Source organism: Chelonia mydas, chromosome 4, assembly GCF_015237465.2.
Source record: "Chelonia mydas isolate rCheMyd1 chromosome 4, rCheMyd1.pri.v2, whole genome shotgun sequence".
Lineage (NCBI taxonomy): Eukaryota > Metazoa > Chordata > Testudines > Cheloniidae > Chelonia > Chelonia mydas.
Window position 1 is genome coordinate 85,240,631 of NC_057852.1, and position 25,573 is coordinate 85,266,203.

The 25,573-nt window shown below is 45.4% G+C and overlaps 2 protein-coding genes across 3 annotated transcripts in view; one reads left to right on the forward strand and one right to left on the reverse strand.

Annotated features, from left to right (window-relative positions):
* CNOT7 (CCR4-NOT transcription complex subunit 7) overlaps positions 1–11,237 on the forward strand; it is a 111,775-nt gene extending 100,538 nt beyond the window's left edge. Inside the window, exon 7 of the mRNA XM_043546165.1 lies at positions 9,535–11,237. Coding sequence (XP_043402100.1) covers positions 9,535–9,705 — 171 coding nt within the window. The 3' untranslated portion in view covers positions 9,706–11,237. The remainder of the gene's footprint in view (positions 1–9,534) is intronic.
* The window catches only part of ZDHHC2 (zinc finger DHHC-type palmitoyltransferase 2), a 68,906-nt gene extending 51,658 nt beyond the window's left edge, over positions 1–17,248 (reverse strand). Inside the window, exon 1 of one of the 2 annotated variants that reach the window (XM_037897688.2) lies at positions 17,008–17,248. In XM_037897688.2, coding sequence (XP_037753616.1) covers positions 17,008–17,161 — 154 coding nt within the window. In that variant the 5' untranslated portion in view covers positions 17,162–17,248. Of the gene's footprint in view, positions 1–5,741; positions 5,854–17,007 lie in introns of those variants that run through there. The other variant, XM_037897689.2, reaches the window with a different exon arrangement.
* Positions 17,249–25,573: the final 8,325 nt, after the last annotated feature.

A 25,573-nucleotide genomic window follows, 5' to 3' on the forward strand; every position in this document is an offset into this window, starting at 1 on the left:
AAACAGCAGGACCAAGGGGAGCACAGTACACCACTATTCATTACTGTGGCTCTCTGTTAAAGTGCTTTTTCAAAGCCCCTCTGGGCTGTATAACTCCACATTGAGCTCCTGTAATAGCCCTTGTGTCTGGCTATTCACACTTAGCAGACAGCAGCTCCACCTCTGCGGGAACTCCTCCCTCTTTGTTTCAGAGATATTATGCAGGACACAACAGACAGCTGTAACCTTTGGAATGTTTTTTCATTGAGGTAAACAATGTTAGCATCCCTTCAATCTACCAAAAACTCATTCAACTCTCATTCTGCACCTGCTGAGCTGGTAGCTGCATCTTTCGTTGGTGCAGTCGAGGTAGTCAGTGTATGGCTTCAGAGGTCAGAGGAGCAAGAGGGAGGCTGGTGCGACGGGTTGGACCCCTTAAGGTGCCACATGATGTGCTGAGATACCACTGAGCCCACCTGTTATGCCAGCCTGGGCACCCTTTTTACCTGTCTTGCTGTGCTAGGCCATTAAGCCTTCTCCAGCACACACACAGGCAGGCCACACCCAACTGCAAAGCCAAACAGACACTGAGATCAGTTCTGGGAAAACTCAGCTTAAGAGACTTGCCCCAGCACTCAGGTGTCCACCTCTCTTGAAGTACAGACCCAAAGGTATATGATGAAATCTGCCTCCTCCCTCAATGTGGAGGAAGGCATGTACAGCCTCTTCTCCTCCTCTCCCCCCCATTATGAATTGTACAAACTGGGTTACATGATAAACAAGAAATAAATGTATTAACTACAAAAGGTGGATTTTAAGTGAACATAAGAGATAGACAGGACAAAACAGATTACTAAGCAAATAAAACCAAACACGCAAATTAAGCTTGTTTCACTAAAGAAATTGGTTACAAATAGTAATTTCTCACCCTAGATATCATTGCAAGCAGATTACAGAAAGTCTTGAAAGGCAGCTACACAGGTCTCCAGTTTGACACCTCAAGTATTGTTATTCACAAACTAGACGCCCTTCCAGCTTAGGGCTTGTCTACACTGGCAAGTTTTCTCAATGAAACTAATGTCGACATGAAAAAATTGACAAAAGCAAAGTTGCCAAAGCGTATCTACATTTGTTCGCTCTGTCAACAGATTGTGTCCACATTCGGGGCACCATCGTCAACAGCGAGAGCAATGGAGTGTGGGTATGTATCCCACAGTGCCTGGCGACACTATCCATCGCTAGGTGTTGTGGGAATGCGGAAACGGAGCACGGCGCATCCTGGGATGTGCAAAATGTACTGTCATGCACCGCTTTGTGTCCCAGCCCTCTGATGGTTTCTGGCTTCCTTTTGCGACATTTTTCCAGCTGTCAGTCTTTTGTAGTGCGCGCCAGCATCTGCGGTGAGAGAGGATGGATCCCGCACTTCTTTCCTATGTGCAGTTAATTGTCATGAGGACATTGCGCATGGCAGCAGAGTTACTCGCAAAGTTACTGACAGAGGATGAATTGCAGGCACCCGAGTGTGATACGGACAGCAGTTACTTATCAGTGTTTTGTGCATTCACAGAGCAGCTGCATATGGTAGATCGTCGCTTTCAGGCTAGAGAAACAAGCACTGCCTGGTGGGATCACATTGTCATGTAGGTGTGGGATGAAGACCAGTGGGTACAGAAATTTAGGATGAATAAAGCAACCTTCCTGGAGCTATGTGCTGAGCTGGCCCCCGACCTGCGGCGCAAGGACACCAGAATGAGAGCTGCCCTTTTAGTAGAGAAGTGTGTTGCAATCGCTGTGGAAGCTGTTAAATCCAGACTGCTACCGGTTAGTTGCAAATCAATTTGGAATAGGGAAGTCCACTCTTGGGGCTGTATTACTCCAAGTGTGCAAGGCAATAAATTGCATCCTGCTGTGGAAGACCATGACTCTGGGAAATGTGCATGAAATAGTGGATGGCTTTGCAGAGATGGATTTCCCTAACTGTGGTAGGGTGATTGATGGCACACACATTCCAATGGCACCAGACCACCTTGCCTCTGAATACATCAGTAGGAAGGGATACTTCTCCATGGTGTTGCAGGTGCTTGTGGATCACCAGGGGCATTTCACGGACATCAGTGCAGGCTGGTCTGGAACGGTGCATGAAGCATGCATCTTCAGGAACAGAGGCCTGTACAGAAAGCTGCAGGCGGGACTTTCTTTCCAGACCACAAGATCACAGTGGGGGATGTGGAAATGGCCACAGTAATCCTGGGAGACCCGGCTTACAGCCCTGGCTCATGATACCTTACACAGGGCACCTGGACATCAGCAAGAAGCGTTTTAACAACAGGCAGAGCAGGTGCCGCATGGCAGTCAAATGTGCCTTTGGCAAGTTTGAAAGATCACTGGAGGTGTCTCAGTGGCAGGCTAGACCTTACCGAGGATAACAGTCCTGTGGTCATAGCCACGTGCTGCACTTTGCATAATCTGTGTGAATCTAAGGGTGAAATGTTTGCTCAGGTGTGGAACACTGAGGCAGAGCGCTTGGCTACACAGTTTGAACAGCCAGGAGCTAGGGCTGTCAGAGGAGCCCAGAGGGCTGCTATTAACATCAGAGAGGCTTTGAGGAACCACTTTGACAATGAGGGCAGTAACACGTCTGCTTTGGAGTTGCTTCCCTGGTGCATCCGTGTACAATTTTGGGGTCCAAGATCCATGCAACACAACGCTTTAGAAGTCTGTTCCCAAGAGTGAATTGATTGCTGTACGCTTCTGTAGAACACAGAATAAAAACGCTGTACTATTAAATACCTTAGCCTTTATTGTTAAAAAAAGGTAAAACCTCACAACTGTGTGTAGCTCCAGCGATCGTTGTGCAAGCTGTGAGAGGCGGTGGAGTGATGGGGAGGCTCAGGAGGGCTGTGAAAAGGAATGTGTGGGCATAGAGGGGGGTGGGGTTGGCAAAGAATTGTGCACTTGCATGTGCTGCAGTGGAGGTCGACCACGGATCTGCTCAGTCTGCAGCTGCGTGTCAAAGACTTGAGCAGCTCCGTCTGATCCTCCATCACTTTTATCATCTGCTCCGTCGCTTGCCTAGCAAAAGCGGCACTCTCTTTTCTGTCCTCCCTTTCGGCTTCCCAGCACTCTTTCCGTGCCCTGGTCTCTCTCTCATCGAGCTACAGTGCCTCCCAGAACATGTCTTCTTTGCTGCGCCTAGGGTTCTTCCTTATCTGCCGAAGCCGGTCGGCAAGGGTATGTGGTGTGTTCCTCAAGGTCTGTACTGCACAGAAGAGGGATTGTTACATTCCAGCAAACAAATGAAATATTTTAGTAACCAGGGCCTTCTGCTAGCAGAAATCACTTTCTCTCTGAGACTCTAGGCAGGCACACAACTCTGCGAGCACCCCAATCATGGTGAGTGTCAGGAGTGGGGGGAAGGCGGTTGTGCATACGGACAAAATGGTCACGGATTGCAAGGCAGCTTTGCAGGGAACTCATTTTAAAATTATCACACACTTTTTCAGAGGTGGCCAACCTGCTGGCTGACAACTTACTGCTGCGGTTAACCAGGGAAACCAGGGCACAACTATGGCATGCTTGTGGCTTTCACCCGGTCTATATGCAGCCCAGCTATGTGCCGCTTTGGTCCCAGCTCCAGTGATCGCTAAATGGCATGGTACAGTTTCCTACAATGGGAGAACTAACAAGACTGCAATCCCTTGGAATCTCAGCAGAGGATTAACAAGTACCTCTTTGAAACTTTCCAGAGCCTCTCTCTGGAGGATTCCCTGCAGGTCTCGATGTCCATCGACACCCTGCTTGGCCATGCAGATTAGCTACACAGGGCAATGTCCAGCTTACAGAAAATACTACCTGCCTCCCACTTTTCGATTCCCTACACAAGCCACAGCAACGTACCCGGCGTCCCATCTGCTTCCTGCTCCCCATTGAGCGCTTCTGGAAGTGGAGAAAAGTTCCTGGCTGCCTGCCCCACCGGGTGACCCCGCTGGGAGCTCCACATCCTCTTCTAGCTCGACTTCTTCATCCACAGTTTCAGCCTCTCTTTCTGCTGCCTCCGAAGTATCCACAGGGCTATCGGCAATGGAAGTGGGGTCACCACCGAGGATAGCATTCACCTCCTTATAGAAGCGGCAGGTCTTAGGTGCACCACCGGAGCGATGGTTCGCCTCCCACGCCTTATGGTACGCCTGCCTCAGCTCCTTTATCTTCACTCTGCATTGCTGCGTGTCCCAATCATAGCCCTTTTCGCACAAGCCTTGAGAAATTTGCCCGTATGTGTCCCGATTCCTACGGGTCACTCGCAGCTGCGATTGAAGACTCCTTTCCCCGTATACTGATCACATCCAACAACTCAGCGGTGGTCCAAGCGGGAGCAATAGCCACCCATGCTCACCTGGGAAGCCACCTGGGAAGCCAGCAAGCAGGAAATGAGATTTTAAATTCCCGGGCCTTGCAATGGGGAGGGGCTGGTTCGCTGCAGGGCAGCGGAATTCAAACTGCTGACCAGAGCGGCAGCGTGGGAATTGTGGAACACTTTCTGGAGGCCAATAAAATCGGGGGGGGGGGGGGGGGGGGGGGAACAGCTGTAGTGTCTACACTGGCTGTTTGTCGACAATAAAGGGAGGGGAAAAGACAAAAAAGTCTTTCGCAGGGGTGGAAGTTTTTTGTTGCGAAAACTGGGTGGGTTTTTTTCGAAAAAAGTCACATTGCAGTGTGTACGCTATTGCTGTTTTGTCGCCAAAACCCTTCTCCCCACAGTTCAGTTCTTGCTTCCAGGTGTTTCTCAGTGACTCTGAGTGGGGAGGCAGAGGAGAACCTCGATGATGTCACTCCCCTGCCTTATATAGCTCTTGTGTAAGGCGGGAACCCTTTGCCTCCCAGTGGAAGAACACTGCCATTCCAAGGGCTGGGTCCAGTACCAGGTGACTCAGACCCATGTTTCTGCAGGGCTGTGGCAGCCATTGCTCGTAGGCTGTCTGGAGTGATCACAGGAAGACTACACTCTTTCACAGTCCATTGTTTTTGCTAATGGGCCATTAGCCCTGTCTGGCATTTCCACTGTCTGAAGGGCTAGTTGGAGGTGACACCCAAAGTAACACATTTGAAATATAGATACATGGTCAATATTCCTAACTTCAGATACCGAAATGACACAGGCAAAAAAATTGGATAATCACATTCAGTAAATCATAACCTTTCCAATGACAGGTTTCAGAGTAACAGCCGTGTTAGTCTGTATTCGCAAAAAGAAAAGGAGTACTTGTGGCACCTTAGAGACTAACCAATTTATTTGAGCATAAGCTTTCGTGAGCTACAGCTCACTTCATCGGATGCATACTGTGGAAAGTGTAGAAGATCTTTTTATATACACACAAAGCATGAAAAAAATATTTTTTCATGCTTTGTGTGTATATAAAAAGATCTTCTACACTCTCACGAAAGTTTATGCTCAAATAAATTGGTTAACCTTTCCAATGATATCTCACATGAACCATCTTGCATAAAGCATATCTCAGTTATGTCATATTCATAATATAAGCATATTTTCATAAAGAATATGGAGTGAAACGTCACAGCTGGTCCCCCAAAATCACTACTGGCATTTCAACATAGCCATTGGTAATCTGCCAGTCAGGAAAGAGATCCCTGCTTGCAGCTTTCTGAACAGTCCTGTGTTCTTAGAGATGGGAAAGTCATGCTTCTTCCCTGACCAGCCCACATTGATGTCAGTGAAGCATCCCCAAAGATCCACCAATACTTACATAAACATAGAAAAGTAGCCCTTTCTGTTGATGTACTCTGTGGCAAGGCGATCTGATGCCAAAATAGGGATATGCATGGCATCTATTGGTCCACTGCAGTTGAAGAACCCCACTGCTGCAAATTCATCCATTATGTCCTGCATAGCAGGAGACGATTAATGACCCTGCACACTTGCATGACAATGGACCCCATAATGGATTTTCCAACTCCAAAATGATTTCTCACTGACCAGTAGTAATCCAATGTTGTAAGTTTCACAGCTCAATCGCCACTCACTTCACCACTGTCAGTGCAGTTCTCATTCTGGTGTTCCTGTGCTAGAGGGCTAAGGCAATCTCAGCACACAGATCCAAGAATAAAAAGAAAAGGAGTACTTGTGGCACCTTAGAGACTAACCAATTTATTTGAGCATAAGCTTTCATGAGCTACAGGCTGTTACCCAGATCCAAGAATGTGGCCTTGCACATCCAAAAGTTTTGCAGCCACTGCCCGTCATCCCAAGCTTCCCATTATGATGTAATTCCACCAGTCAGTGCTAATTTCTCAGTCCCAGAAGCAGCGCTCCACCATCTGCAACTGCTCTATGAATGCTACCAACAACCCTGAATTGGTTCTCATCATGTCTCACAGCCATATGTCCTCTACAAAATCGTCATGTTCCCGGCTGATTCAGTTCTTCTTAGGTTTCAGAGCAACAGCCGTGTTAGTCTGTATTCGCAAAAAGAAAAGGAGTACTTGTGGCACCTTAGAGACTAACCAATTTATTTGAGCATAAGCTTTCGTGAGCTACAGCTCATTTCATCGGATGTAAATATCAGAGGATCATGCATCTATCTTACGCTTGCAACGCTTGTGATAATAGTAAGTTTGTTGGATTTTTTAAAAACGTGCAAAAATTATACAATATAAATGACAGTTGCATGCTGGGAAGTTGATCCCTTGCTCCCAGTCACCCCTGCATGACTCGTTTCTGCCCCACCATGAATTGCCAAAACTTCCTAAAAGACAGCACGCTACACAATGGCAGATTGCACTGGGATACCTACACGTGGTGCACCACACTGCATCGACAGAACCATTCCTGGTGCGTATGTGTAGCACAGATGCAAGGAGCCAAGTATGCACACACACAGGTGATATCTAACTGCAGCAGCCTTATGTCGAAGCAAGTCACATAGGCAAAGTTTGCAGTGCAGACATGGCCTTAGAATAGTAAATTAACAATACTCACTGAAGTTTTCTAACTAACATTTTTTTACAAATAATAAATCTTAATGAGGCGTTCTCCATAAGCAACATTATCTACACTCACTGGCAAAACTGTAAAGATTTTATTGGCAGCCATCATCATGGTAAAAGTTATACAAATATATTAACATATTTACTTATTTTGGATAGCTCTCACCTCACTCAATTATTGTGCTTTACTCCAACACTCAAGAGTTGTGTTCAAATTAAACTCAGGGAAAAAAAACAATCCACTTTCCATCATTCTTTACCCAGTTTAGTGTTCCTAATACAATAAGGTCTTGTCTTAAATTTATCATCGGCATAAACTATCACCTTATATTTTTTTAAGAGGAGATATTAATATTTTCAGCCTCAAGCAAAAAAAATTAAGAAAACTTTTAAAATGTAATAGTTAAAGCATTAAAGCCAACAATGTACTTTGCCTAAATGTTTTCTTATTACTCCAGGTGCAAGAAACTAATATATGGAAAGTTAATAAAGACATGAATTAATAATGCCAAGCACAAGGAAAATTATAACTGTTTTACAAAAAAAAATTTGAAGACTCACTATTTTTGGTTTTAGAAAGGAACAAATGCTCATTTCACATAATGTACCCAAAAAATAAGAAGCTGCCATAAATTTATTGAAAACAAATCTAAAATGCATGTTTATTTATATACAAATATTTCTATGTTATTTAGGGTGACCAGATAGCAAATGTGAAAAATCGGAATGGGGTGGGGGGTAATAGGAGCCTATATAAGAAAAAGACCCAAAAATCCAGATGTCCCGATTTTATAGGGACAGTCCCGTCACCCTAATGTTATTTCACAACACTTTATTATTTGATCCTTTATGGCCTGTTAGGCACAGCTCTTTGGAGGTCTTTTTCCCCTCCCCTCTTCTCCTGGGGAGTAGCTACATTGCTGATACAAGAAAGTAGGTCAAGCTTACAGTGTATTCGGTCATTAGTAAATGGTAGCTTAAACACGGAAAATTTGCTGAATGGTGTAAACACTAAGCAGCAAAAGGATGTACATTTAAAGAAACATATTTCATAGAGTAGTGACCAAGTTCTGTTAAAAACAGCAATTAGACACTGCATACCCAGCTCACACTGTTCTCAGCTCCAAGATTCAAAATATTCAAGTTCAAATATTTCCAACATATTACACTGTCTGGGTTTTGTAATTGTTACAGTTTTCCACACTACATCTTTCCCTTTGCAGGTCTGAAATCTGTTTTTTCCTCACCTCTTTTCAAAGTTCTGAACTGCTGAACCTCACCTCATTTCAAATCTTGCAGCGTTAACAGATTTGTGCAGGTTTTCAGTCCCAAGTTTCTGATTAGTATACTCAGAAAGTATTAGCCCATCTGCTCATGAAATACCCACAAATTATTTTATATTCTTCTTTCTCATTGTATTTGTACACATATTATACTGCTCTTCTTCAGGTCCATTCCAATCCTTGCACCTGAGACTGTCAACATGAATCTTTCTACAAGTAAAAATAGCATATAACTTTTTAAATAATGCAAATATATATTTTTCCACTTGGCACATTATAATTTCTCAGATGAAAGTTGTAGCATTGCTAAAATTACTGGAGATTCCTATATGTGGGCAGGTTGACTGACAGGCAAGAAGGAACAACAGAGACAAGGAGAGAAAACTATAAACAGATCCTATGTCCCAGTGAGCAACCAACATTACTCAAAATGTACCCCTGGCAGCTTTGGGGGGAAGAGGGCTCTAGGTTGGCTGCGGAAAGAGGGTTCAATTGCTTCTTTCAGAGTCTCTTCTGCCCCCCTACCTTCAACATGGGAGCTCAATTCCTTCACGAGTTTAGGAAGGGGAAGGGTAGCTGGGAGGAGGGAGATCACAGCTAATTAGTTGGTCTGTGGGGAAGCAGCAGAAGGCCACTGGCTCCCATGCAGAAGCACCTTTTCTCCCCTGGCTGGATTGCCATTACAAACTCAGAGCAACAGCTCCCACCCTCCCTCCTCTGGGATTAGAATAGAACTGGGGTCTCCTGTGGGCACTGCCCTCAAGTCAACTTTCTGGACTGGGAAGGAAATTTTCCCTGCCAAATTGGCCAGGGAAGAATGGGATTCTTTTCACCTTCCCCTCAGCAACCCAGTGAGTAGATTAGGAGATAAAGTTCAAGTAGTTGCACCTTAGCAGGTGGTTAGCGCATGTAATTGTTTGATTGGGGTCCGGTTCCCTAAATTACCAGAACTGGAAGTGGATTTAGGGGAACACATCCCCTAAAGAAGCTGCGGAATAGGGTGAGCACTCCTAGTGTCTGGGACAGCAAGGAAATAGCCCCTTAACACTCAGAGGAGAAGCTGGTGGGGTCTCAGGAACAGGCAGGGGGAAGGTATGGAGAGGTGAGGAGCTGATGGAAGGCTTCCGCCATATGAACAGGTTACGGACAGAAGAATGCCCTGTACTGGACAAGTTAATGCCAGATAGTTCTAGATGAGTTAAGTTTAATAGAGTTGTGGCCTTGTTAAGCCACATCCCTTGTTATCTTTTCCTTCTTCCTGCGTGTCCAGGACAGAGGACCCAAAATGAAGAGTGACCTCTTGGAAGCTGCCATCCACGCCAAGTATTGTTGGGAGAGGAGGGAAAGAGGAGCTCAAAGGACAAATAGTTCTACTGGTGATGCAGAAGAGGTGCTTGGGTCACTTCCCTCCAACCCCATGAGCTTCCTCCTGACCACATAGACCCCTGACTACAGAATGCTGGGCAACATTTCCAGCTGAACAGTCCTCCAGAGTCTGATCATGCAGAACAACAACAGCACAAAAGAACAGGAGAGCTCTCATCAGGGTCACTTCCCACCAATAGAAACATCTGGCAGCTTCTGCCCCTGCTTGCAGACAACTTCCCAACTTTGCCTTCTGAATTCCATGGATCACAGGATAAGCAATATTAGACACAGGACCCAGTACAGATTCCCATGCTAATTCTGGAAGGTGAACCAAAATGCACACTTTGTTTGCTCTGTGCCCTCCTATGCTGTTGCATATGCCGCAAGGAGTATACATTATATACAAAAAAAAGTTACAATGGAAAACTGCAACCTGATGATCACTGATACAGCTGCCCTAATGATTTCAGAAAGAAAAACTGTTTCTTCAAGGAACTTTTCTTAGGAGTTTGAGACAATTTAAATAGATATTTTCATTTCTCTTATTTCTTAATTTGGGGCCACAAATGAGAATCTTTTTTTGGCATTTTCAATGTGTGTGTGTGAGACTTATCTATAAAACACATAAGTGACTGAGATGTACATTTGCTATCGACAGCGTTGAGGATGTGTGTGTTGAAATGTTTTGCTAAAATTTTTTTTTTTAAACTGCATATATGCCTGGCTATGTCCAAGCATGGGGGTGAGTTTAAAAGTAAGTTAGATAGCATTTTGTGAAAACCTGGACATTTTCTCTAATTCCTACTCCCTTGTGGACAGGGCAAGAGCTTGTATACGCTCCATGATATTTTCTTTACACTTATCAAAAAAATTCTTGCTTGCATAGCTTTCAGTTTTAATAATCTGAGCTGAAGATATACTACAAGTGCTTTGTCAATTCATTATTATAAGGGGAAATTTTATTATATATGACAACACAGGCATTTTCTTTTTTGGCTTTGAAATCAGGTATATCTTCTGGTTCAACGTTTGAAAATTGACACAAGTTATTACAGGGGCCATAGCCCCCAGATTCCTATGGATATAGTGCTAGGAACACAGCCTGGTGTGTTGAAGTTAAATACAGACACTTGTTTCGAATGTTTGTGGATGCACCCAACGTATTTGTATCCCTTCGGTTGCAAAACCCCCCAACAAAATGAAAGATTTAAGAGAAAGAGTGACTTATTACCTATATTAGATTAACAACTAAGCTATCTGAAGAAAAATGATACAAAGTTTCAGAGTCGGCAACCCCCAGATTTCTATTATTATGGTGGTAGGACAATATCTTGATTTAATGAAATTAAACCAAAAGAGATAGCTGTCTAGAATTTGTGACTGCAGCCAAACAAGTGATTTTATCATGTTGGTTATGGAAACAAATACCATTGCTCCACTGTATTTTCTTACCTTTTGCTCCCTCTTTTTAAAAAATATTAATATAAGGAGGTATGTCCTCTTAACAACTGTTTATCTTTAAATAAAAAACACTATTTGCTTTCCAACAAAAATGTGTAACATATAATTTAGATCACAGATTATTAAAAGGTATAATTATAAGTACTTAGTTCTTTTACAATTTTTTTCTCCAATTATTCAGGGGGAGGGGGTCATACACATTGGGCTGCTTTAGTTAACATTCAGATTTAGATACCCATTTTTTCTTAACAGGTATCTCTACCCAGATTTTAAATGCCACTGAATTTTAGTATTTTTTCATTATCTTCATTGTGGTTCTTTATAGTTTCCAGGAATAGTGCTAGTTCTCAGTCACTGGTTTAGGAGTTCGGGGCCATACATCAAATCCTATTACCATCTCTCCTTAGATTGGGGGTCAGTTGTTAGAAGGGAGAAGTCCAGGCACCAGAAAAAAGGTTTTATCTCATAATGTCCCATTCAGTGACATCGTCACCCTTATCTCTCAATCTCATTCTGACAGAAGTCAGGGGTAAGGTACCACGTAGGTAAAATACTCAATTTCACATCTTCTTGATTTTATTCAAGTTTTAATGCAAAAATCTATTAGAAAAAATAAAAATAAGGAATTTCCATGTCCTTAAAATAAAAAGTGACCTCTTAATTATAAGATTCTTTAGATAACAGCTTGTTGACGTGAGAAAAATCTATTTGGGATGTGAAACTATCCATTTACCCTAATGAATAAAATTATAAAACTAATTACTAAACAAAAATTCTAAACCTTTGATTCTCCTCTCATATGACTTAATACTCTGCATCTGAATTCACAACAAAATTTGCACATATTTTATCTCTATTGAAGTTTCGAAGCTGTAAAATGGTTTAACACTATCTGAAAATTTACAGTAACCCCTATCCTCTACACCAGCAGTTCCCAAACTCGTTCCGCCGCTTGTGCAGGGAAAGCCCCTGGCAGGCCGGGCCGGTTTGTTTACCTGCCGCGTCCGCAGGTTCGGCTGATCGCGGCTCCCAGTGGCTGCGGTTCACTGCTCCAGGCCAATGGGGGCTGCTGGAACTGGCGTGGGCTGAGGGACGTACTGATTGTGAGTGATCAAAGTGATTTGCCAAAGGTCACATAGCAAGTCAGTGGCAGAGCTAGATTAAACCCTGGGAGATCCTGGCACCAGATCTCAACCAGTCCAGGAGAACATGCTGCCCCTTTAGTAATGTATTTTTGGATTTACTCTTAGATGTGAGAAAATTGGTACCACAAATGAATAATATTTAAAAATAGCAAGTCACCAGGATTTCTGTTTAGAACTGGGTGCTATTTAGTATCTTGTGAAGCCCCCAAAACACAAGATTAGTGCAAACAAATTATATTTCAGTAAGTCACTATGTAACATACTCAGACCTCAGGGACTGTACAGATTTAGAGTTTTGTACTGTTGTGTTTAGTTGATAACTTTTTACAATTTAAGTATGTGTACATATAGCCCCTATTCCAACTCCTGTAAAATAAATCCACATATGCACATACTGACTAGGTATGAAATAGTTTGACACTGAACTGCATCCACCTGCACTTCCTCCTAGGACAGTGGTTCTCAAACTTTTTTTTACTGGTGACCCTTTTCACACAGCAAGCATCTGAGTGTGAGCCCCCCCCCCCCCTTATATATTAAAAACACTTTTTTATATATTTAACACCATTATAAATGCTGGAGGCAAAGCAGGGTTTGGGGTGGAGGTTGACAGCTCGTGGCCCCCCATGTAATAACCTCGTGACCCCCTGAGGGGTCCTGACCCCCAGTTTGAGAACCCCTGTCCTAGGAGATGCAGTTCAAGTACACCAAGCCCACATTTTCTCCTACAGGCCAGGCTTGCTGGCCAGACTACATCTCCCATGATGGACCCTCACAGCACATCATGGCAGACACATGGTTGAGGTGTATTGTGAGAGATGCAGCCTTGCTGGAAAGCCCACCTCAGAGAAGAGAACATAGAGAAGAGGCACTGCAGCAGCTCTGAAGGACATGGTTTAAAGTCATACTAAGTCAAAATGAAACATTTTCTTTCAATCCAAAGTGTTGAAAAGAAATGTTTCAATATTTCCAAACTGAAGTGTAAATGTTCATCTCAAAAACCAAAATGTTCAATTTTTCACTGAAAACCCAAAACACCCCAAACCCAGAAATTCTCCACAGAAAGCAAACACTTTTTGGGAAATATTTTTTGGCTGTAAACCCAATTTTCCACTGAAAAACTGTTTTGATGGAATTTTTGTAACCAGCCTTCTTAACATCTTCTAATTACTAGAGAGGAAGGTGTTTAATAATCCACAAATAGACCCTCATGTACTAGAAAACTTGCAGGTTAATGGAGGACGTGGCATTGCAAGCTGCCATAAAACAACTTTGTGAAGATAAGGATTAAAAGAAGCACATACATTGATCTAGATGTGAGTCACCTAACAATTTTCAGTAAGAAGTTTGTACTTGAAAAATTACAGTAAGCCCAAGGGTTATGTACTATACATGTTCCCAGTTGCATCACTCCTTTTCTACAACAGCCACTTCCTCAAATGAATATTTATCTTTAGCCATGGCCTTCAACATGACATCTAGAAAAAGTCAGAGAAAGCAGCTTCATGTTAGAGAAAGCAGCTTCATGTTAGAACTACCAAGTCTTCAAGAGTCATTAAAAAAAAGTTAAGATGTAATTATTTTTATCATATTCTGTAATAAATTGTGGTCACGGAATTGAAGCCTTTCCAACTAATTAATGGATCTTGTAGTTATCACACTCCTGGTCTTTAGTGTTAAATCAACAAAGAAGCTGTTCACTGCCTTGTAAAACTACTCCACTAAGAATCTTATCCCTTAGTTGCATGTCAAAATACTTACTAAAGGCACAGCTAAAGAGATTTATCATCATGATGTTATGTTTTTACCTTAATTCTTCAGTTTTGCTTTATACATGATAAAATGATTAACTCTTATACAGAGCCTTTGGTACAATCCTACAACATATTAAGCACCAACAAATTTGACTTCAAAATATCATTTTACTTAATGACTAAGCCAGATATGCACTTAAGTCTAATAAGAGGACAGTCTAGTTTATTAGCTAGGGTGCAGTCTATCTTTTTTATAAGCTCCTTTGTTAGATAATACAAGTTATGTAACAGGAAGTCTGTGACTGAAATGGTCTATAATAGAGAAAGAGAAAATTAATGTTTATATTAATGAACATAACTTTTAGCAGTATCAGTAGGGTTCTTACTAGCACCTGTAACCAGAATGACCACCTATGACAATCAGGGTCCAGACGCCGGAAGAGAACAGGTTTGATTAGAACCCCCCAAAAATAAGCAGTTAAACCAACTTGATGGCATACAACGCTATTCACTGTAAAAGTGTATTGAGTAAGATCTTTTATGAAAGCTTGAAATGCAGTGAACGTAAGTCATTTGAGATATGTATAAAAATTACAGTTACGAATGTATATGTAGAAAATTGTAATTGTAACTGTGGTACAATTTCAGCATCATCTCACATGGCAGTTAAGCAATCAGGCAGAGAGAGGTTACTTCCCCAGATGAGACTGCTTCTAGCACCTAGTCATTGTCCAGACCAGGAAAAAACAATGAAGAAACAAGGCAAATGAGAACAGCTTGAAAATGAAAAGAAAACCCCAGTCTTTGAAAACTAAGAAAGGAGGGAGCTCTCCTGCTGGCATAATTAAACTACTCCCAACAAGTGGCAGTAGCCAAGAGCAAATTTACCATGAAACACACCATGAGGTGGCAGGGGGCCCCCCAACGACAGAGCAGCCCCCAAAATGCAGGACAAATCTCATCTGACAACCTGCCCCTGAGTCCCGGCCGGCGGGCAGCAGGGCTCAGACAGGCAGGCTGCCTGCATGCTGTGGCTGGTGGCCCCATGCCGCTCCCAGAAGCAGCCGGCCGCTGGCACGTCTCTGTGCACCCCTGATGGCGGGGCAGGGTGGGGGAGTTGGCTCCGCCCACTGCCCCTGGTCCGGGCAGCGAATGGAGACCCATTGCCCCCCCTTACCCCAAGAGGCACACAGAGATGTGCCAGCAGCAACACAGCAGGGCTAAGGCAGCTCCCTGCCCACTCTGCCTCCCTCGCTCCATGCCACACCACTCCTGTGAGCTGCCCCCACCCTGAGCACCGACTCCGTAGCTCCAAGGGGAAATGCGGAAATGGGAGCTGCGAGGGCAGCGTATGCGGGCAACGGCGCGCAGAGATCCCCCCCGCCTACGAGCTGCTGCCAGAGGGGTGTGTGCCGGTCGCTTTGGGAACCGTGCCACCCGAGGTAAGCGCCAGCCCCTTGACCCCCTCCTGCACCCTAATACCCTGCCCCAGTCCAGAGCCCGCAACCAAACTTCCTCCCAGAGCCTGATCCCTGCAGCTCCTCCTGCACCCCAACCCCCTGCCCCAGTCAAGGTATCTCACTTCATTTTCATTTATTTCCCATTATTTATATAGGAGGAGGATGAAGAAAAAAAGAAAAACGGGGGAAGAGACCAAAGAGAATGTTCTTTTTCTTGGCTGGGTCCCAAGGGGGATCCCCCAAAAATGAAGCTGTGCACAGGGTCCCACTAACTCTAAATCCACCACTGGCAGTAGCTATGTCACCGGGAGATGCTCTCCCACCAGCATAGTGCTGTCCACACCGGTGTTGCTGTCAGTGAAACTTATGTTGGTGGTGGTGGTGGGGGGGGTGTGTTTTTTCACGTGCCTGACCGACAAAAGTTTTGCCAACAAAAGTGCTAGTGAACTCAAAACCTTAATGAAAACAGAGTTATGAAGAGAGCTACTGTTCACATACCATTAAGGGAACGCACCCCAACAGTTATAATGTAACACATAAAATAGATGGGAACACTTAGCATACCTGTGTAATTTAAGTGTATTGTTTTAAAAGGGGAATGGGATCTAGACAATACTAAAAATGGGCCTGAACTGCCATGTCAGATCAAAAATTCCCAAAGCATTTTCAAATGTTAGGTCTGGGATGTTTGGTCTGGGATTTCGGCCGAACTCTAGGCAAAGTACTATATGACAGAGAAAAATATCATGCCACCTATAGGTGTTCCGCAAAACGGTTTCAAGGTGTATTTGAATATGAACAGAAATTCTAAAGCGCTTTGTTGGCTCAATAAGACTTGCAGATAGTATCATCAACCCACTACAACATCTAAGCCAGCATGCACAGCGTTTGCACCACCATCAATACCTATAGAGTCACAGTAACAACTAGTTCAGGAGTCACTGCTTATGACAAGGGAAAGGCTACTCTAGGAGGAGCTACGCTATTTGATTAGAGCTGAATCTCGAAGCATGCATCTCTTCTCCACACCAGCCCTGCCACCCTAAAATCCTTTGCTGTCTCACTGGTCTCCTAGGTTCAGCTACACTGCGATGCGCACAAGCCTGGCAAAGCACGTCTCATGACAAAGAAACACCCACCAGGAGAAGTGGACCGGGAAGAGACCCAGGAACTGGGCGCTCAGCCACGGGGCCACTGCCCGAGCGCCTCCGCCACCATCGCCCGGGACACAGGGTCCAGAGGCGGCCTCTGCCTCTCGGGCGCGCCTGGGGCTTGCGGGGAGCGGATCCTGCTCAGCTCGGCAGAGGAAAGGCAAAGGCCATAAGCCGCCAGCACCGCCCGCCGGGCCCGGCAGCCTCCTAGCGCAGGGCTAGGCTCGTGTTTACACGGTCACACCGCCCCACGCGGGGCAGCGTGGCGGGCCGGGATCAGCCACTGCCCTGCAGACAGACCCCAAACTCCCGGGCCACCCGCCGGGGGTTTTGTCCCCTCTCCCTCCTGCGGGTCGGCGCTGCGGGGCACGGGGGGTCCCTGGCAGGCCGCGGGCCCCACTCACGCAGGCAGAGCTGGGTGACATAGGCGTAGTAGGACCAGCAGAGGATGCTGGAGATGAACAGCACCGGCACCCAGTAGAGCAGCCGCTGGCAGCGCCGCCTCGCGCCGCCCCGGGTCCCCGCCGCCGCCGGCGCCGCCATCTTCCCGCACCGCATGCCAGCCACTAGCCCCGGGCCCGAGCAGCGCAGCAGCCCAGCCGAGCCGCCGCAGCCTCCTGCCAGCGCGGGGAGGGCGCGGCCCCTGTGCCGCCGTCCCTCCCGACAGGCTCCTCCAGCGGGCGGCGCCGCGCCGGGGCTGCTCCGCCCCCGCCGCTTCCACAGCCAGTCACGGGCCCCCGCCTGCTCCCGGGGCGTGGGGAGGGACCGCGCGGAGCCGCCCCGCGGAATGAGGCTGGGGCTGGCCGGGCTGGGAGCCCCTAGGGCACAGCGAGGGGTTCGACCCCCGAGGAAATGGGGCGGGGACAGGGCAGTTTGCTCCCACCTGCCCCTATAACAGCCCCGGGACGAGGGGGGTCCCTGTACCCGCCTGGGCAGAGGGGAGGCGGCGGTCAGCTCCCCCCGCCTCAGCCCCTCATCAGGGGCTCGCTCAGGCGGAGGGAGGGAAACCAGGAAGCTTGATTTTCGCTTCAAACGATCGGAGGACCGAGCACCTGCCTTGCGTACTGACAGGAAAGAGCCACGTGCCCCCTGGCAGCGGGCAAGGCGATTAGGATGCGCCGCCCGCTGCCTTCAGTTGTAGTGCGGTGTAACGCCACTGAACCAACGCAGTTAGTCAGCGTCAAATCGGAGCAACACTGCTGATTCAGGCGAGCTGGGCCTGGTACCCCGTGTGATCCTGCAAACCAGTGACCCCGGCTTGATCCTGTTTGATCAGTTCTCTTTTCTTGACTTTCATGGAAGCACTGGGCTTGCTCCCTAGACTCTGATCCTGCCAACGCTTATGCACCTGCTTAACTTTAGGCAGATGAGTAGATCCATTGAACTCAAAAAGCCTAAAGTTTTACACCTGTAAAAATGTTCTCATGCTCTTAGCCTATACAGACCTATGAACCATGGACCTTATCTTTTTCTGTGTTCTGTATAGTGCTGAGCACATTGTCAGTAGTCAAGACATGCGTCCCTCAATTCCCCTAGCTGTAAAATAAGGATAATGATACTTAAACACCTTTGTAAAACGCATTGGAAGTATGGACAAAAGTGCTATCTAAATGCTAAGTGTTACTGTAAAATAACAGATACAGTAACTGTTGTAGGCAGCCAGTGATGTCACAATAAATGGTAGCTTAAACTTTAGTGAACATGGCAGTCAGTTCTACTTTTGACATCACAATGGGTTAGTTGGAAAGAGATGAGCAGATACAGTATGCTGATTCACTTTTCCCCAAACATGGTTTAATGAGTGTTCCTCACACAGAAACACTTTTGAAATGGCATAGTAAATCCAGATTATAATTAGGTATGTATGCACAAATTAGTTGCTGAATTAGAGTTCCAAAATTAGAACTGCCAGGATCAGCAGGGAGCATTTCTCCAATCTACTAGAATCTTTGAGTGTGTCAAGAATATAGTAGTTATGAAAGAGCTGGTTGATATAAGTGTGTTTGGATTTTCAAACAGCTTTGGACAGGATCTCACACAATGGGCTATTAATGAAACTGAAGTCACAGTGTGAGAGGTATAGATTGTCATAGATTAGAAATTGGCCCTGAGATAAAAATAGAGTAAGAGTTTTCAACATCGCAAAAGTATAGCAGGGGGTACCACAAGGTTCTGTACTAGGGCTGGTATTGTTTAGTGTATTTATTAATGATTTGGATAAGGGGATTTTAACCATGAGGTGGCAAATTTACATATCAGACAGAAGTGTTTAGGTTAGTCAAAACTAGGGAGACTGAGGAATTGCAAAAGGATGTTATGACGCTGGCAGACCTGGTGCCAGCTCATGCCAAGGCCCTTAGGCCTCAACTGAACTCTGACCAATACATAACTGGAAACCAGTCTGGTTTACCTGTGTATTAGCATTGTTAAAATAGATGTTAAGTTTATAAGAATGTGTTTAGTGTTAAGAATTTATGAAATGCTTGTAGGATGCTGTGTGTAGTAATCTCATTTATAACATCTGTACCCCACCTTGTAAGGTTATATTGAGTAGTTGCATTATAAACCTCTGTACATTTGTAAATCAAACAGGAAAGGAGCACTAATTTATGTAAAATGCTGGCTTCCTACAGAAGATGGTAAGTCCTGCCCACCAAGAAGGCCCACTGAAACCAAATGAGCCACTGTGAAACATCAAAGAACAAAGACTTTAATTACTCCCCCACCACACCCATGAAGAGAATCTGTGCGTGTGGACTCATCCCATCAGTTTGAACTCTGGGAGAAGGGAATAAAAATCCCTAACCAGAAAAAAATGGATCTCTACGTTGTTTGGACTCTGGTAGGGCAAGATTTCTAAGCAGAAGCAAGGGTCCCCACTGCTAATAATCCCATCTAAAAAAAGGTACTACAGAAACAGAAAGAGTACAGAGTTGCACTATGAGCACTGTAGCTCATGAAAGCTTATGCTCAAATAAATGTGTTAGTCTCTAAGGTGCCACAAGTCCTCCTTTTCTTTTTGCGGATACAGACTAACACAGCTGCTACTATGAACACTGTTAGTCACTGAAAGACTTTGATATAAGGGGAGACTGAAAATATTAGGAGGGGAGACAAGATGAGACATGACTGAGGTATTAAAAACAATGAATGACACTGATAAGGTAAATTTGACACTCCTATTAATCATTTTCCATAATACAAGAAAAAAAAGAGACATTCAATTAACTAAAAGACAACAAATTACTTTTTTTTTACACAATACACAATAAACCTGCAAAAATCATTGCTAAAGATATCACTGAAGACAAAAGCTTAGTAAAATAATAATGAAAATGATTAGACATTTATATGTCTAATGAGAACATCCACAGTTACATAAAATAGATTTTAAAAGTATAAGGGATAAAATGCTTCCTGCTTCAGGGCATGTGCCAACCATTTACTGACATGAATTAGGAAGAAACAGAGGCAAGTCATTCCATTATTTGGCTTCTTGCACCTTCCTCCGAAATATCTGGCACTGTCCACTGTCAGACACAGGGTACTTGCATTAGATGGATCACTGATCTGATCCGTTCTGTTATTCCATTTCCTGTTTTGCTATATGAGGAGGAGCTGGGAGCTGGAAACTCCAGGCATAACATGGCGAGTTAATGTTTGTATAGTACTTTGAGGATTTAAAAAGCTATATAAATGCTATTATTATGTTTATAAACACTGCATTCTCAGACTAATATTTTAATATTCCAGTATCTGATTGTGTCGGCCCTTCACATGCTTTTTCAAGGATTATAGAAAAAGGGAAAAGTATTGTATTGCTTTTTATTTACTTAAAATTCTGTGAGTGTTCAAACAGCACCTGCATGCTGGTTTATGTGCTGCAGCAGAACATTTCTGATGGCATCAGAATGTCCCCGTCAGCCATTTTACAGCACTGCAGGCTACCTTAGGTGTATGCTGGAAATAAGCATGGCTCATCAATCGTAATACATGCCAAGGAAATGTTGTAAACATAAAGGCATACATTAGTTTTTGAACTGTTAATGAATCCTTACAAATCTTTTTGTTATATAATACTTACATGTCTGCATGGTAGGTTGTCAATGACAGGAGGAAAAAAAGATGAAGTGGTACAGAGAATATTTCAGTGTACATCACATACATGCTATGCATATGGCTTTTTCAGTTGCCTTCATAGAGGACTAGATGCTGTCATCCTGTTAGGGTGAAATTTAGCCCTAGTGTAACTCCACTGGCATTAATGGTATTGTACCACTTACCTGAGGGCTGAGTTGACCTTTATATCGTTAACCAGATTAAAACGAAATAATGATTGAGAACATGGAAAAGAAATTCCATACTCTATGTAAATATAGCCTAATGTGATACTGCCACTCCTGCCTAAATAAATGAAAGTTGGATCAGTCCTTTAGTCATTTATTTCATCTCATTAGTAAGTCCTTCAGCACAGAGACAGTGAACCAACTCTTTAGCTGCTGTACATCAACATAGATCCATTAGCTTTAATGGAGACATTCTAGGTCACAGCAGATGAGGATCTGGTCAAATGTCTTTCTACATGTTTAGAACTCAGTGGGAGCTGGGTATTTGGCACTTTTGAAAGTTACGCCAGTCACTGAGGTTTTTGAATAAGGATTTAGGAGCTTAATTTTTGGCAATCATTTTTGAAAATCTTGGACATTAATTTCCCTTTTTAGCAACGGAGGTGGGGAAAATCTAAAATTACCAACCTTTCCTTCTCATTAGTAATAGTTGTTTATTCACAGCAGAAATCATGGTGATAAAAGGAAAAAAAAAGGGTGTGTGTGAAATGCTGCCCTGAACAAGGCCATCTCCTGTCCACAGCGACATTATGTGCTTCAGGATCCGCACCAGTTCCCTAAGCGTATTAACAGTCATGGGCTGATGTGTATCTTCCCTAGGGCCTGCGGTGCATGACTATCTTGCTAGAAACCTTCTAATTAAACAACCGCTGCAAGGATCTGGGTAACCATTTAGCCTGCTGACAAACATAAGGGCTGACAGGAGTTGAGGATGCCAACTGTCAGGTTGCTAACGACACCATTTACTGCAGCACATGTTCCTCTATAGTGGGCCATATTGGTGACAGGCCTTCCATATCCTGAAATTGGACAAAATGATTAAAACTTCTCTCATAGCTCCGCAATGTTCACGGTGACACCAACCTCTGCACTACACTGACAACCATCATACGCTAAGGCGGGGTGGGCAAACTTTTTGGCCTGAGAGTCACATCTGGGTGGGGAAATTGCATGCAGGACCATGAATGTAGGGCTGGGGCAGAGGGCTGGGATGCGGGAGGGAGTGTGGGGTGTGGGAGGGGGTGTGGTGTGCAGGAAGGGGCTCAGGGCAAGGGGTTGGGGTGCAGGAGGGGTGCGGGTGCAGGAGCGGTGCAGCAGGGGGTCAGGGCAGGGGGTTGAGGTGCAGGGTGCAGAAGGGTTTCAGGGTGCGGGCTCCAGCCGGGTGCCGCTTACCTTGAGTGGCTCCGGGGTGGCAGTGGCACGCAGCAGGGCTAAGGCAGGCTCCCTGCCTGCCCTGGCCCTGTGCCACCTCCCAGAAGTGGCCAGCACCATATCCCTGCGGCCCCTGGGGGAGGAGAGGGCAGAGGGCTCTGTGCGCTGTCCTCACCTGTGGGTATCTCTCCCAAAGCTCCCATTGGCCAAGGTTCCCCATTCCCGGCCAATGGGAGCTGTGGGGGGGCAGTGCCTGCAGGTGAAGGCAGCACGTGGAGCCCTCTGCCCCCCCCCCCCACTTCCCCAGGGGCCGCAGGGACGTGGTGCGGGCCACTTCTGGGAGTGGTGTGGGGCCAAGGCAGACAGGGAGCCTGCCTTAGCCCTGTGGCGCTATGGGGGTGGCAATTAAGCGATATTCACCTGGAGCATTCTTAGGGACCAAGCCTAGGGGAGAAACCTGCAAGTTCTGCATAAGTAACTAACTGAATGGCCCTGCTACCTTATTCTCATTTAATTCTTGTGCAATCTTTTTCTTTACAATATGTCCCAATCCCACTAAGGACTTCAAATTTTTACATATCACATGAATTATTTTCTCCATAAAAAGAATCCCCCCCACCGAAAACCCAGTCCACAAATATGCCCTATCTATCCTGTTAGGCCAGGTATACCAAACGAGCACCCTTAACACCTCCAGCTTAACTGGGCATCTTGCTCTTGTCCAACCCACCATTTCCAGCTTGTCTCCCACCCCTGCCTGTGTTTTGCCCCCATACTCTGCTTCTGCCCCCATGGGCCTATAGGCAGCACTTGGCTACTACCCATCCTGTTCCCTCAACGAGACCTTCCTCTACTGATCTGGCAAGAACAGGCTGTATGGGCCCCAAAGCACGTCACAAGCATGCCTAAATTCGCAGATGCTATATAAACGAGCACTTTTATTGAATGCCCCGCAAATGTCATTACGCACCTCAGGCCTCTGTCCATGTGGACTCTGCGCCCCCATGGCATCATCCACTCCAACCTCAGTGTACGATGTGGGATGTCCTACCAAGCCATGCCCCATAACATATTATAGTCCCACCTGATTGTATCCATATATTTAAACAATGCTGGCCTTCGGTCTGCGTAAGCCTCTGCAATAACTCCCACATGGATAAGGAAGGCAGCTTCCCAATTTTCGCATATTCTCATCAACGTTGGCCGCTTGGGCATTTCATTGTCCTGCTTATTCTTCTGTGGCTTATTGTGTGTCAGCACCTCCTTGTGCAACAATAATTTGTTCACATGTTCATCTCACAAAATTTTATTCCTAGTAGGACTGAGAAGGTGAATCCCATTGGGTCAGCCACCCCAGCAGAACCATACTTGAGACTGTCTGTTGGGGCACCCGCAGTGCTCTGTTGTCCTCCAGCTAACCCTGGGCAGCAATTTTATTCCACAAATTGCAGTCCTTGGCAATGAATGAGTTGAAAGGTCCCCAGAAATGTCCCCTCCATTAAGGACTCCCAGTCCCTGGCGAGGGGTCTGCCCCACCTGACTATCACCAGTCTCACAAACTCAAACCCATGCTGGGCTTCCATTACTTTGCTTCCCGACCCTCCACCCATGGGTGCTCCCAGCTGCTGCAGTGACTGAAGGGTAGCTTGTAACAACTGTGTAATACCATTAGCACTCACAGAAGGTATGTGTACCCGAGATATCTCCGATATAGTTCCTAGGACACCTGATCCTCCCCATATCCTATTTGTTACCCCACTAAAGTCCACCCTCTCCTCCACCATTTAAGTCCACCAAAAGGAAAAGTGTGCCAGGACCCTGAATCCCCCGAGGCCCCCTACAGACAACCATTGCCACATTAGGTAGAAGGAGCCCACCTTCACATCCTGCCCTTGCAACCTCTATCTGGTGCTGATCAAACTCACCCCTTCCAGCAGTGCTGCTCAGCTATCCTGCAATCTGTTCAAATGACTGTCCCAGCTCTGGGCAACCCACTGCATCTTGCAAACCTTGCAGTGCTGTGGAAACAATTTTGGAAGCAACTGCCCGGACCACTTGAATCAATTCTCGGTTGGTTGTCCCACCTGCAAATGCAGCCAATTCACCATCGGTGTGTTTGCTTCCCCAGGATCCACATCACCTCTCAGCTGAGAGGAATCCACTTGATAAGCAGACAGACCACCCTGGGATTTACCAACCCCAGTCCTGGGTCCAGCATTTTGCCCCCATCCTTGCTGATCTGTTATGACTCAGAGCTATGCCTGAAATTTGCTCTGCCTCCCCTTCTTGTTATTAAACGCCTGCTTCTCCCTCTGTGGACTGGAATGGGGGGGGGGATTCCTCCCCCCTTTTCCTGCTCTCACTGCCCTGCTACCACAGGTTGCCATGAAGATTGCAGAGCTGAAGTCCTTGCTGCTCTGCCTGGTCCAGGTAAACGAGGGCTTCTCCTGCCTGGCATGTACTTATATAACGTCCCCTCTCTTCTGGTTACCCATGCTGACCAACTCTGCAGCTGCTGCAAAGTCACTCCACCTCTTTCTACCCCTTAAAGAGGAACAAACCTTCCTCCAGCAACCCAGACAGCAGACCCCCGCTTAACGTGTGGCTCGGTCATTACTCCGATTCCCTAGCAAATACCTGACCACTTTCCTATCACCCTGTCTGACATGGTCAATCCAAGTTGGCTTGTTTGCTTCATGACAAACCCCTTTTGGGGTCATCTCAGACTATACCAATGAAATCAGGAAAACACTACTTAAACCAGGGGATTCCCATTTTGTGGGGTGGGTCCTATAGGGAAAGAAGAGATCCTGCCTGCTTCTCGGTTCTGTCCCTGTATTTGCTTTCTCTCCTCCCCAGTGTGGTACTGCACAACACTGCCTCTTCAACTTTCTGCCAGTAGTGGTAGTGCTGTGTAGAAATAGCAGTGGGGGACAAATGGATGAGTGAGGAAATGGTCAGTGAGGCATGGGGTTGTGGGGAGTCATCTATCCACATTGTTACATTTGGGAATTCAGCTCAGCCCCGCTCCCACTCCAGTCTCCACACTGACACATACAGAACAATCAAAATGATGGCCAATGCGGCAGGGTTTGCAGGTGGTTAGAATTGTGTGGACTTTACAGTGAAGCCAGTTCTCTATAAACTTGTAAAACTGGTTGACGTTGTAGTACTGCATTGTCTGTAGAGCAGAGTGAATAATTACAAAGAATAATTTATTTGGTACATTTATTGTGAGGGATTTCAGAAGTGAGAGGTAATGAATGGAAGATGATGATGAGGAAGTTATGACAAATGGTCATGTTCAAAGTTGGGAAGATTATACTCTTTGGAAACCTATTTTTCAGATTTAGTAAATATATTCAGTATTATGGCAAAAGTTATATTTTTAATTGCATGGATATGCCTCTGAGACTCTTAGATAGTGTCTCAAAATGGAAACAACTCGATCTATTTAGGTTAGTGAAGAGAA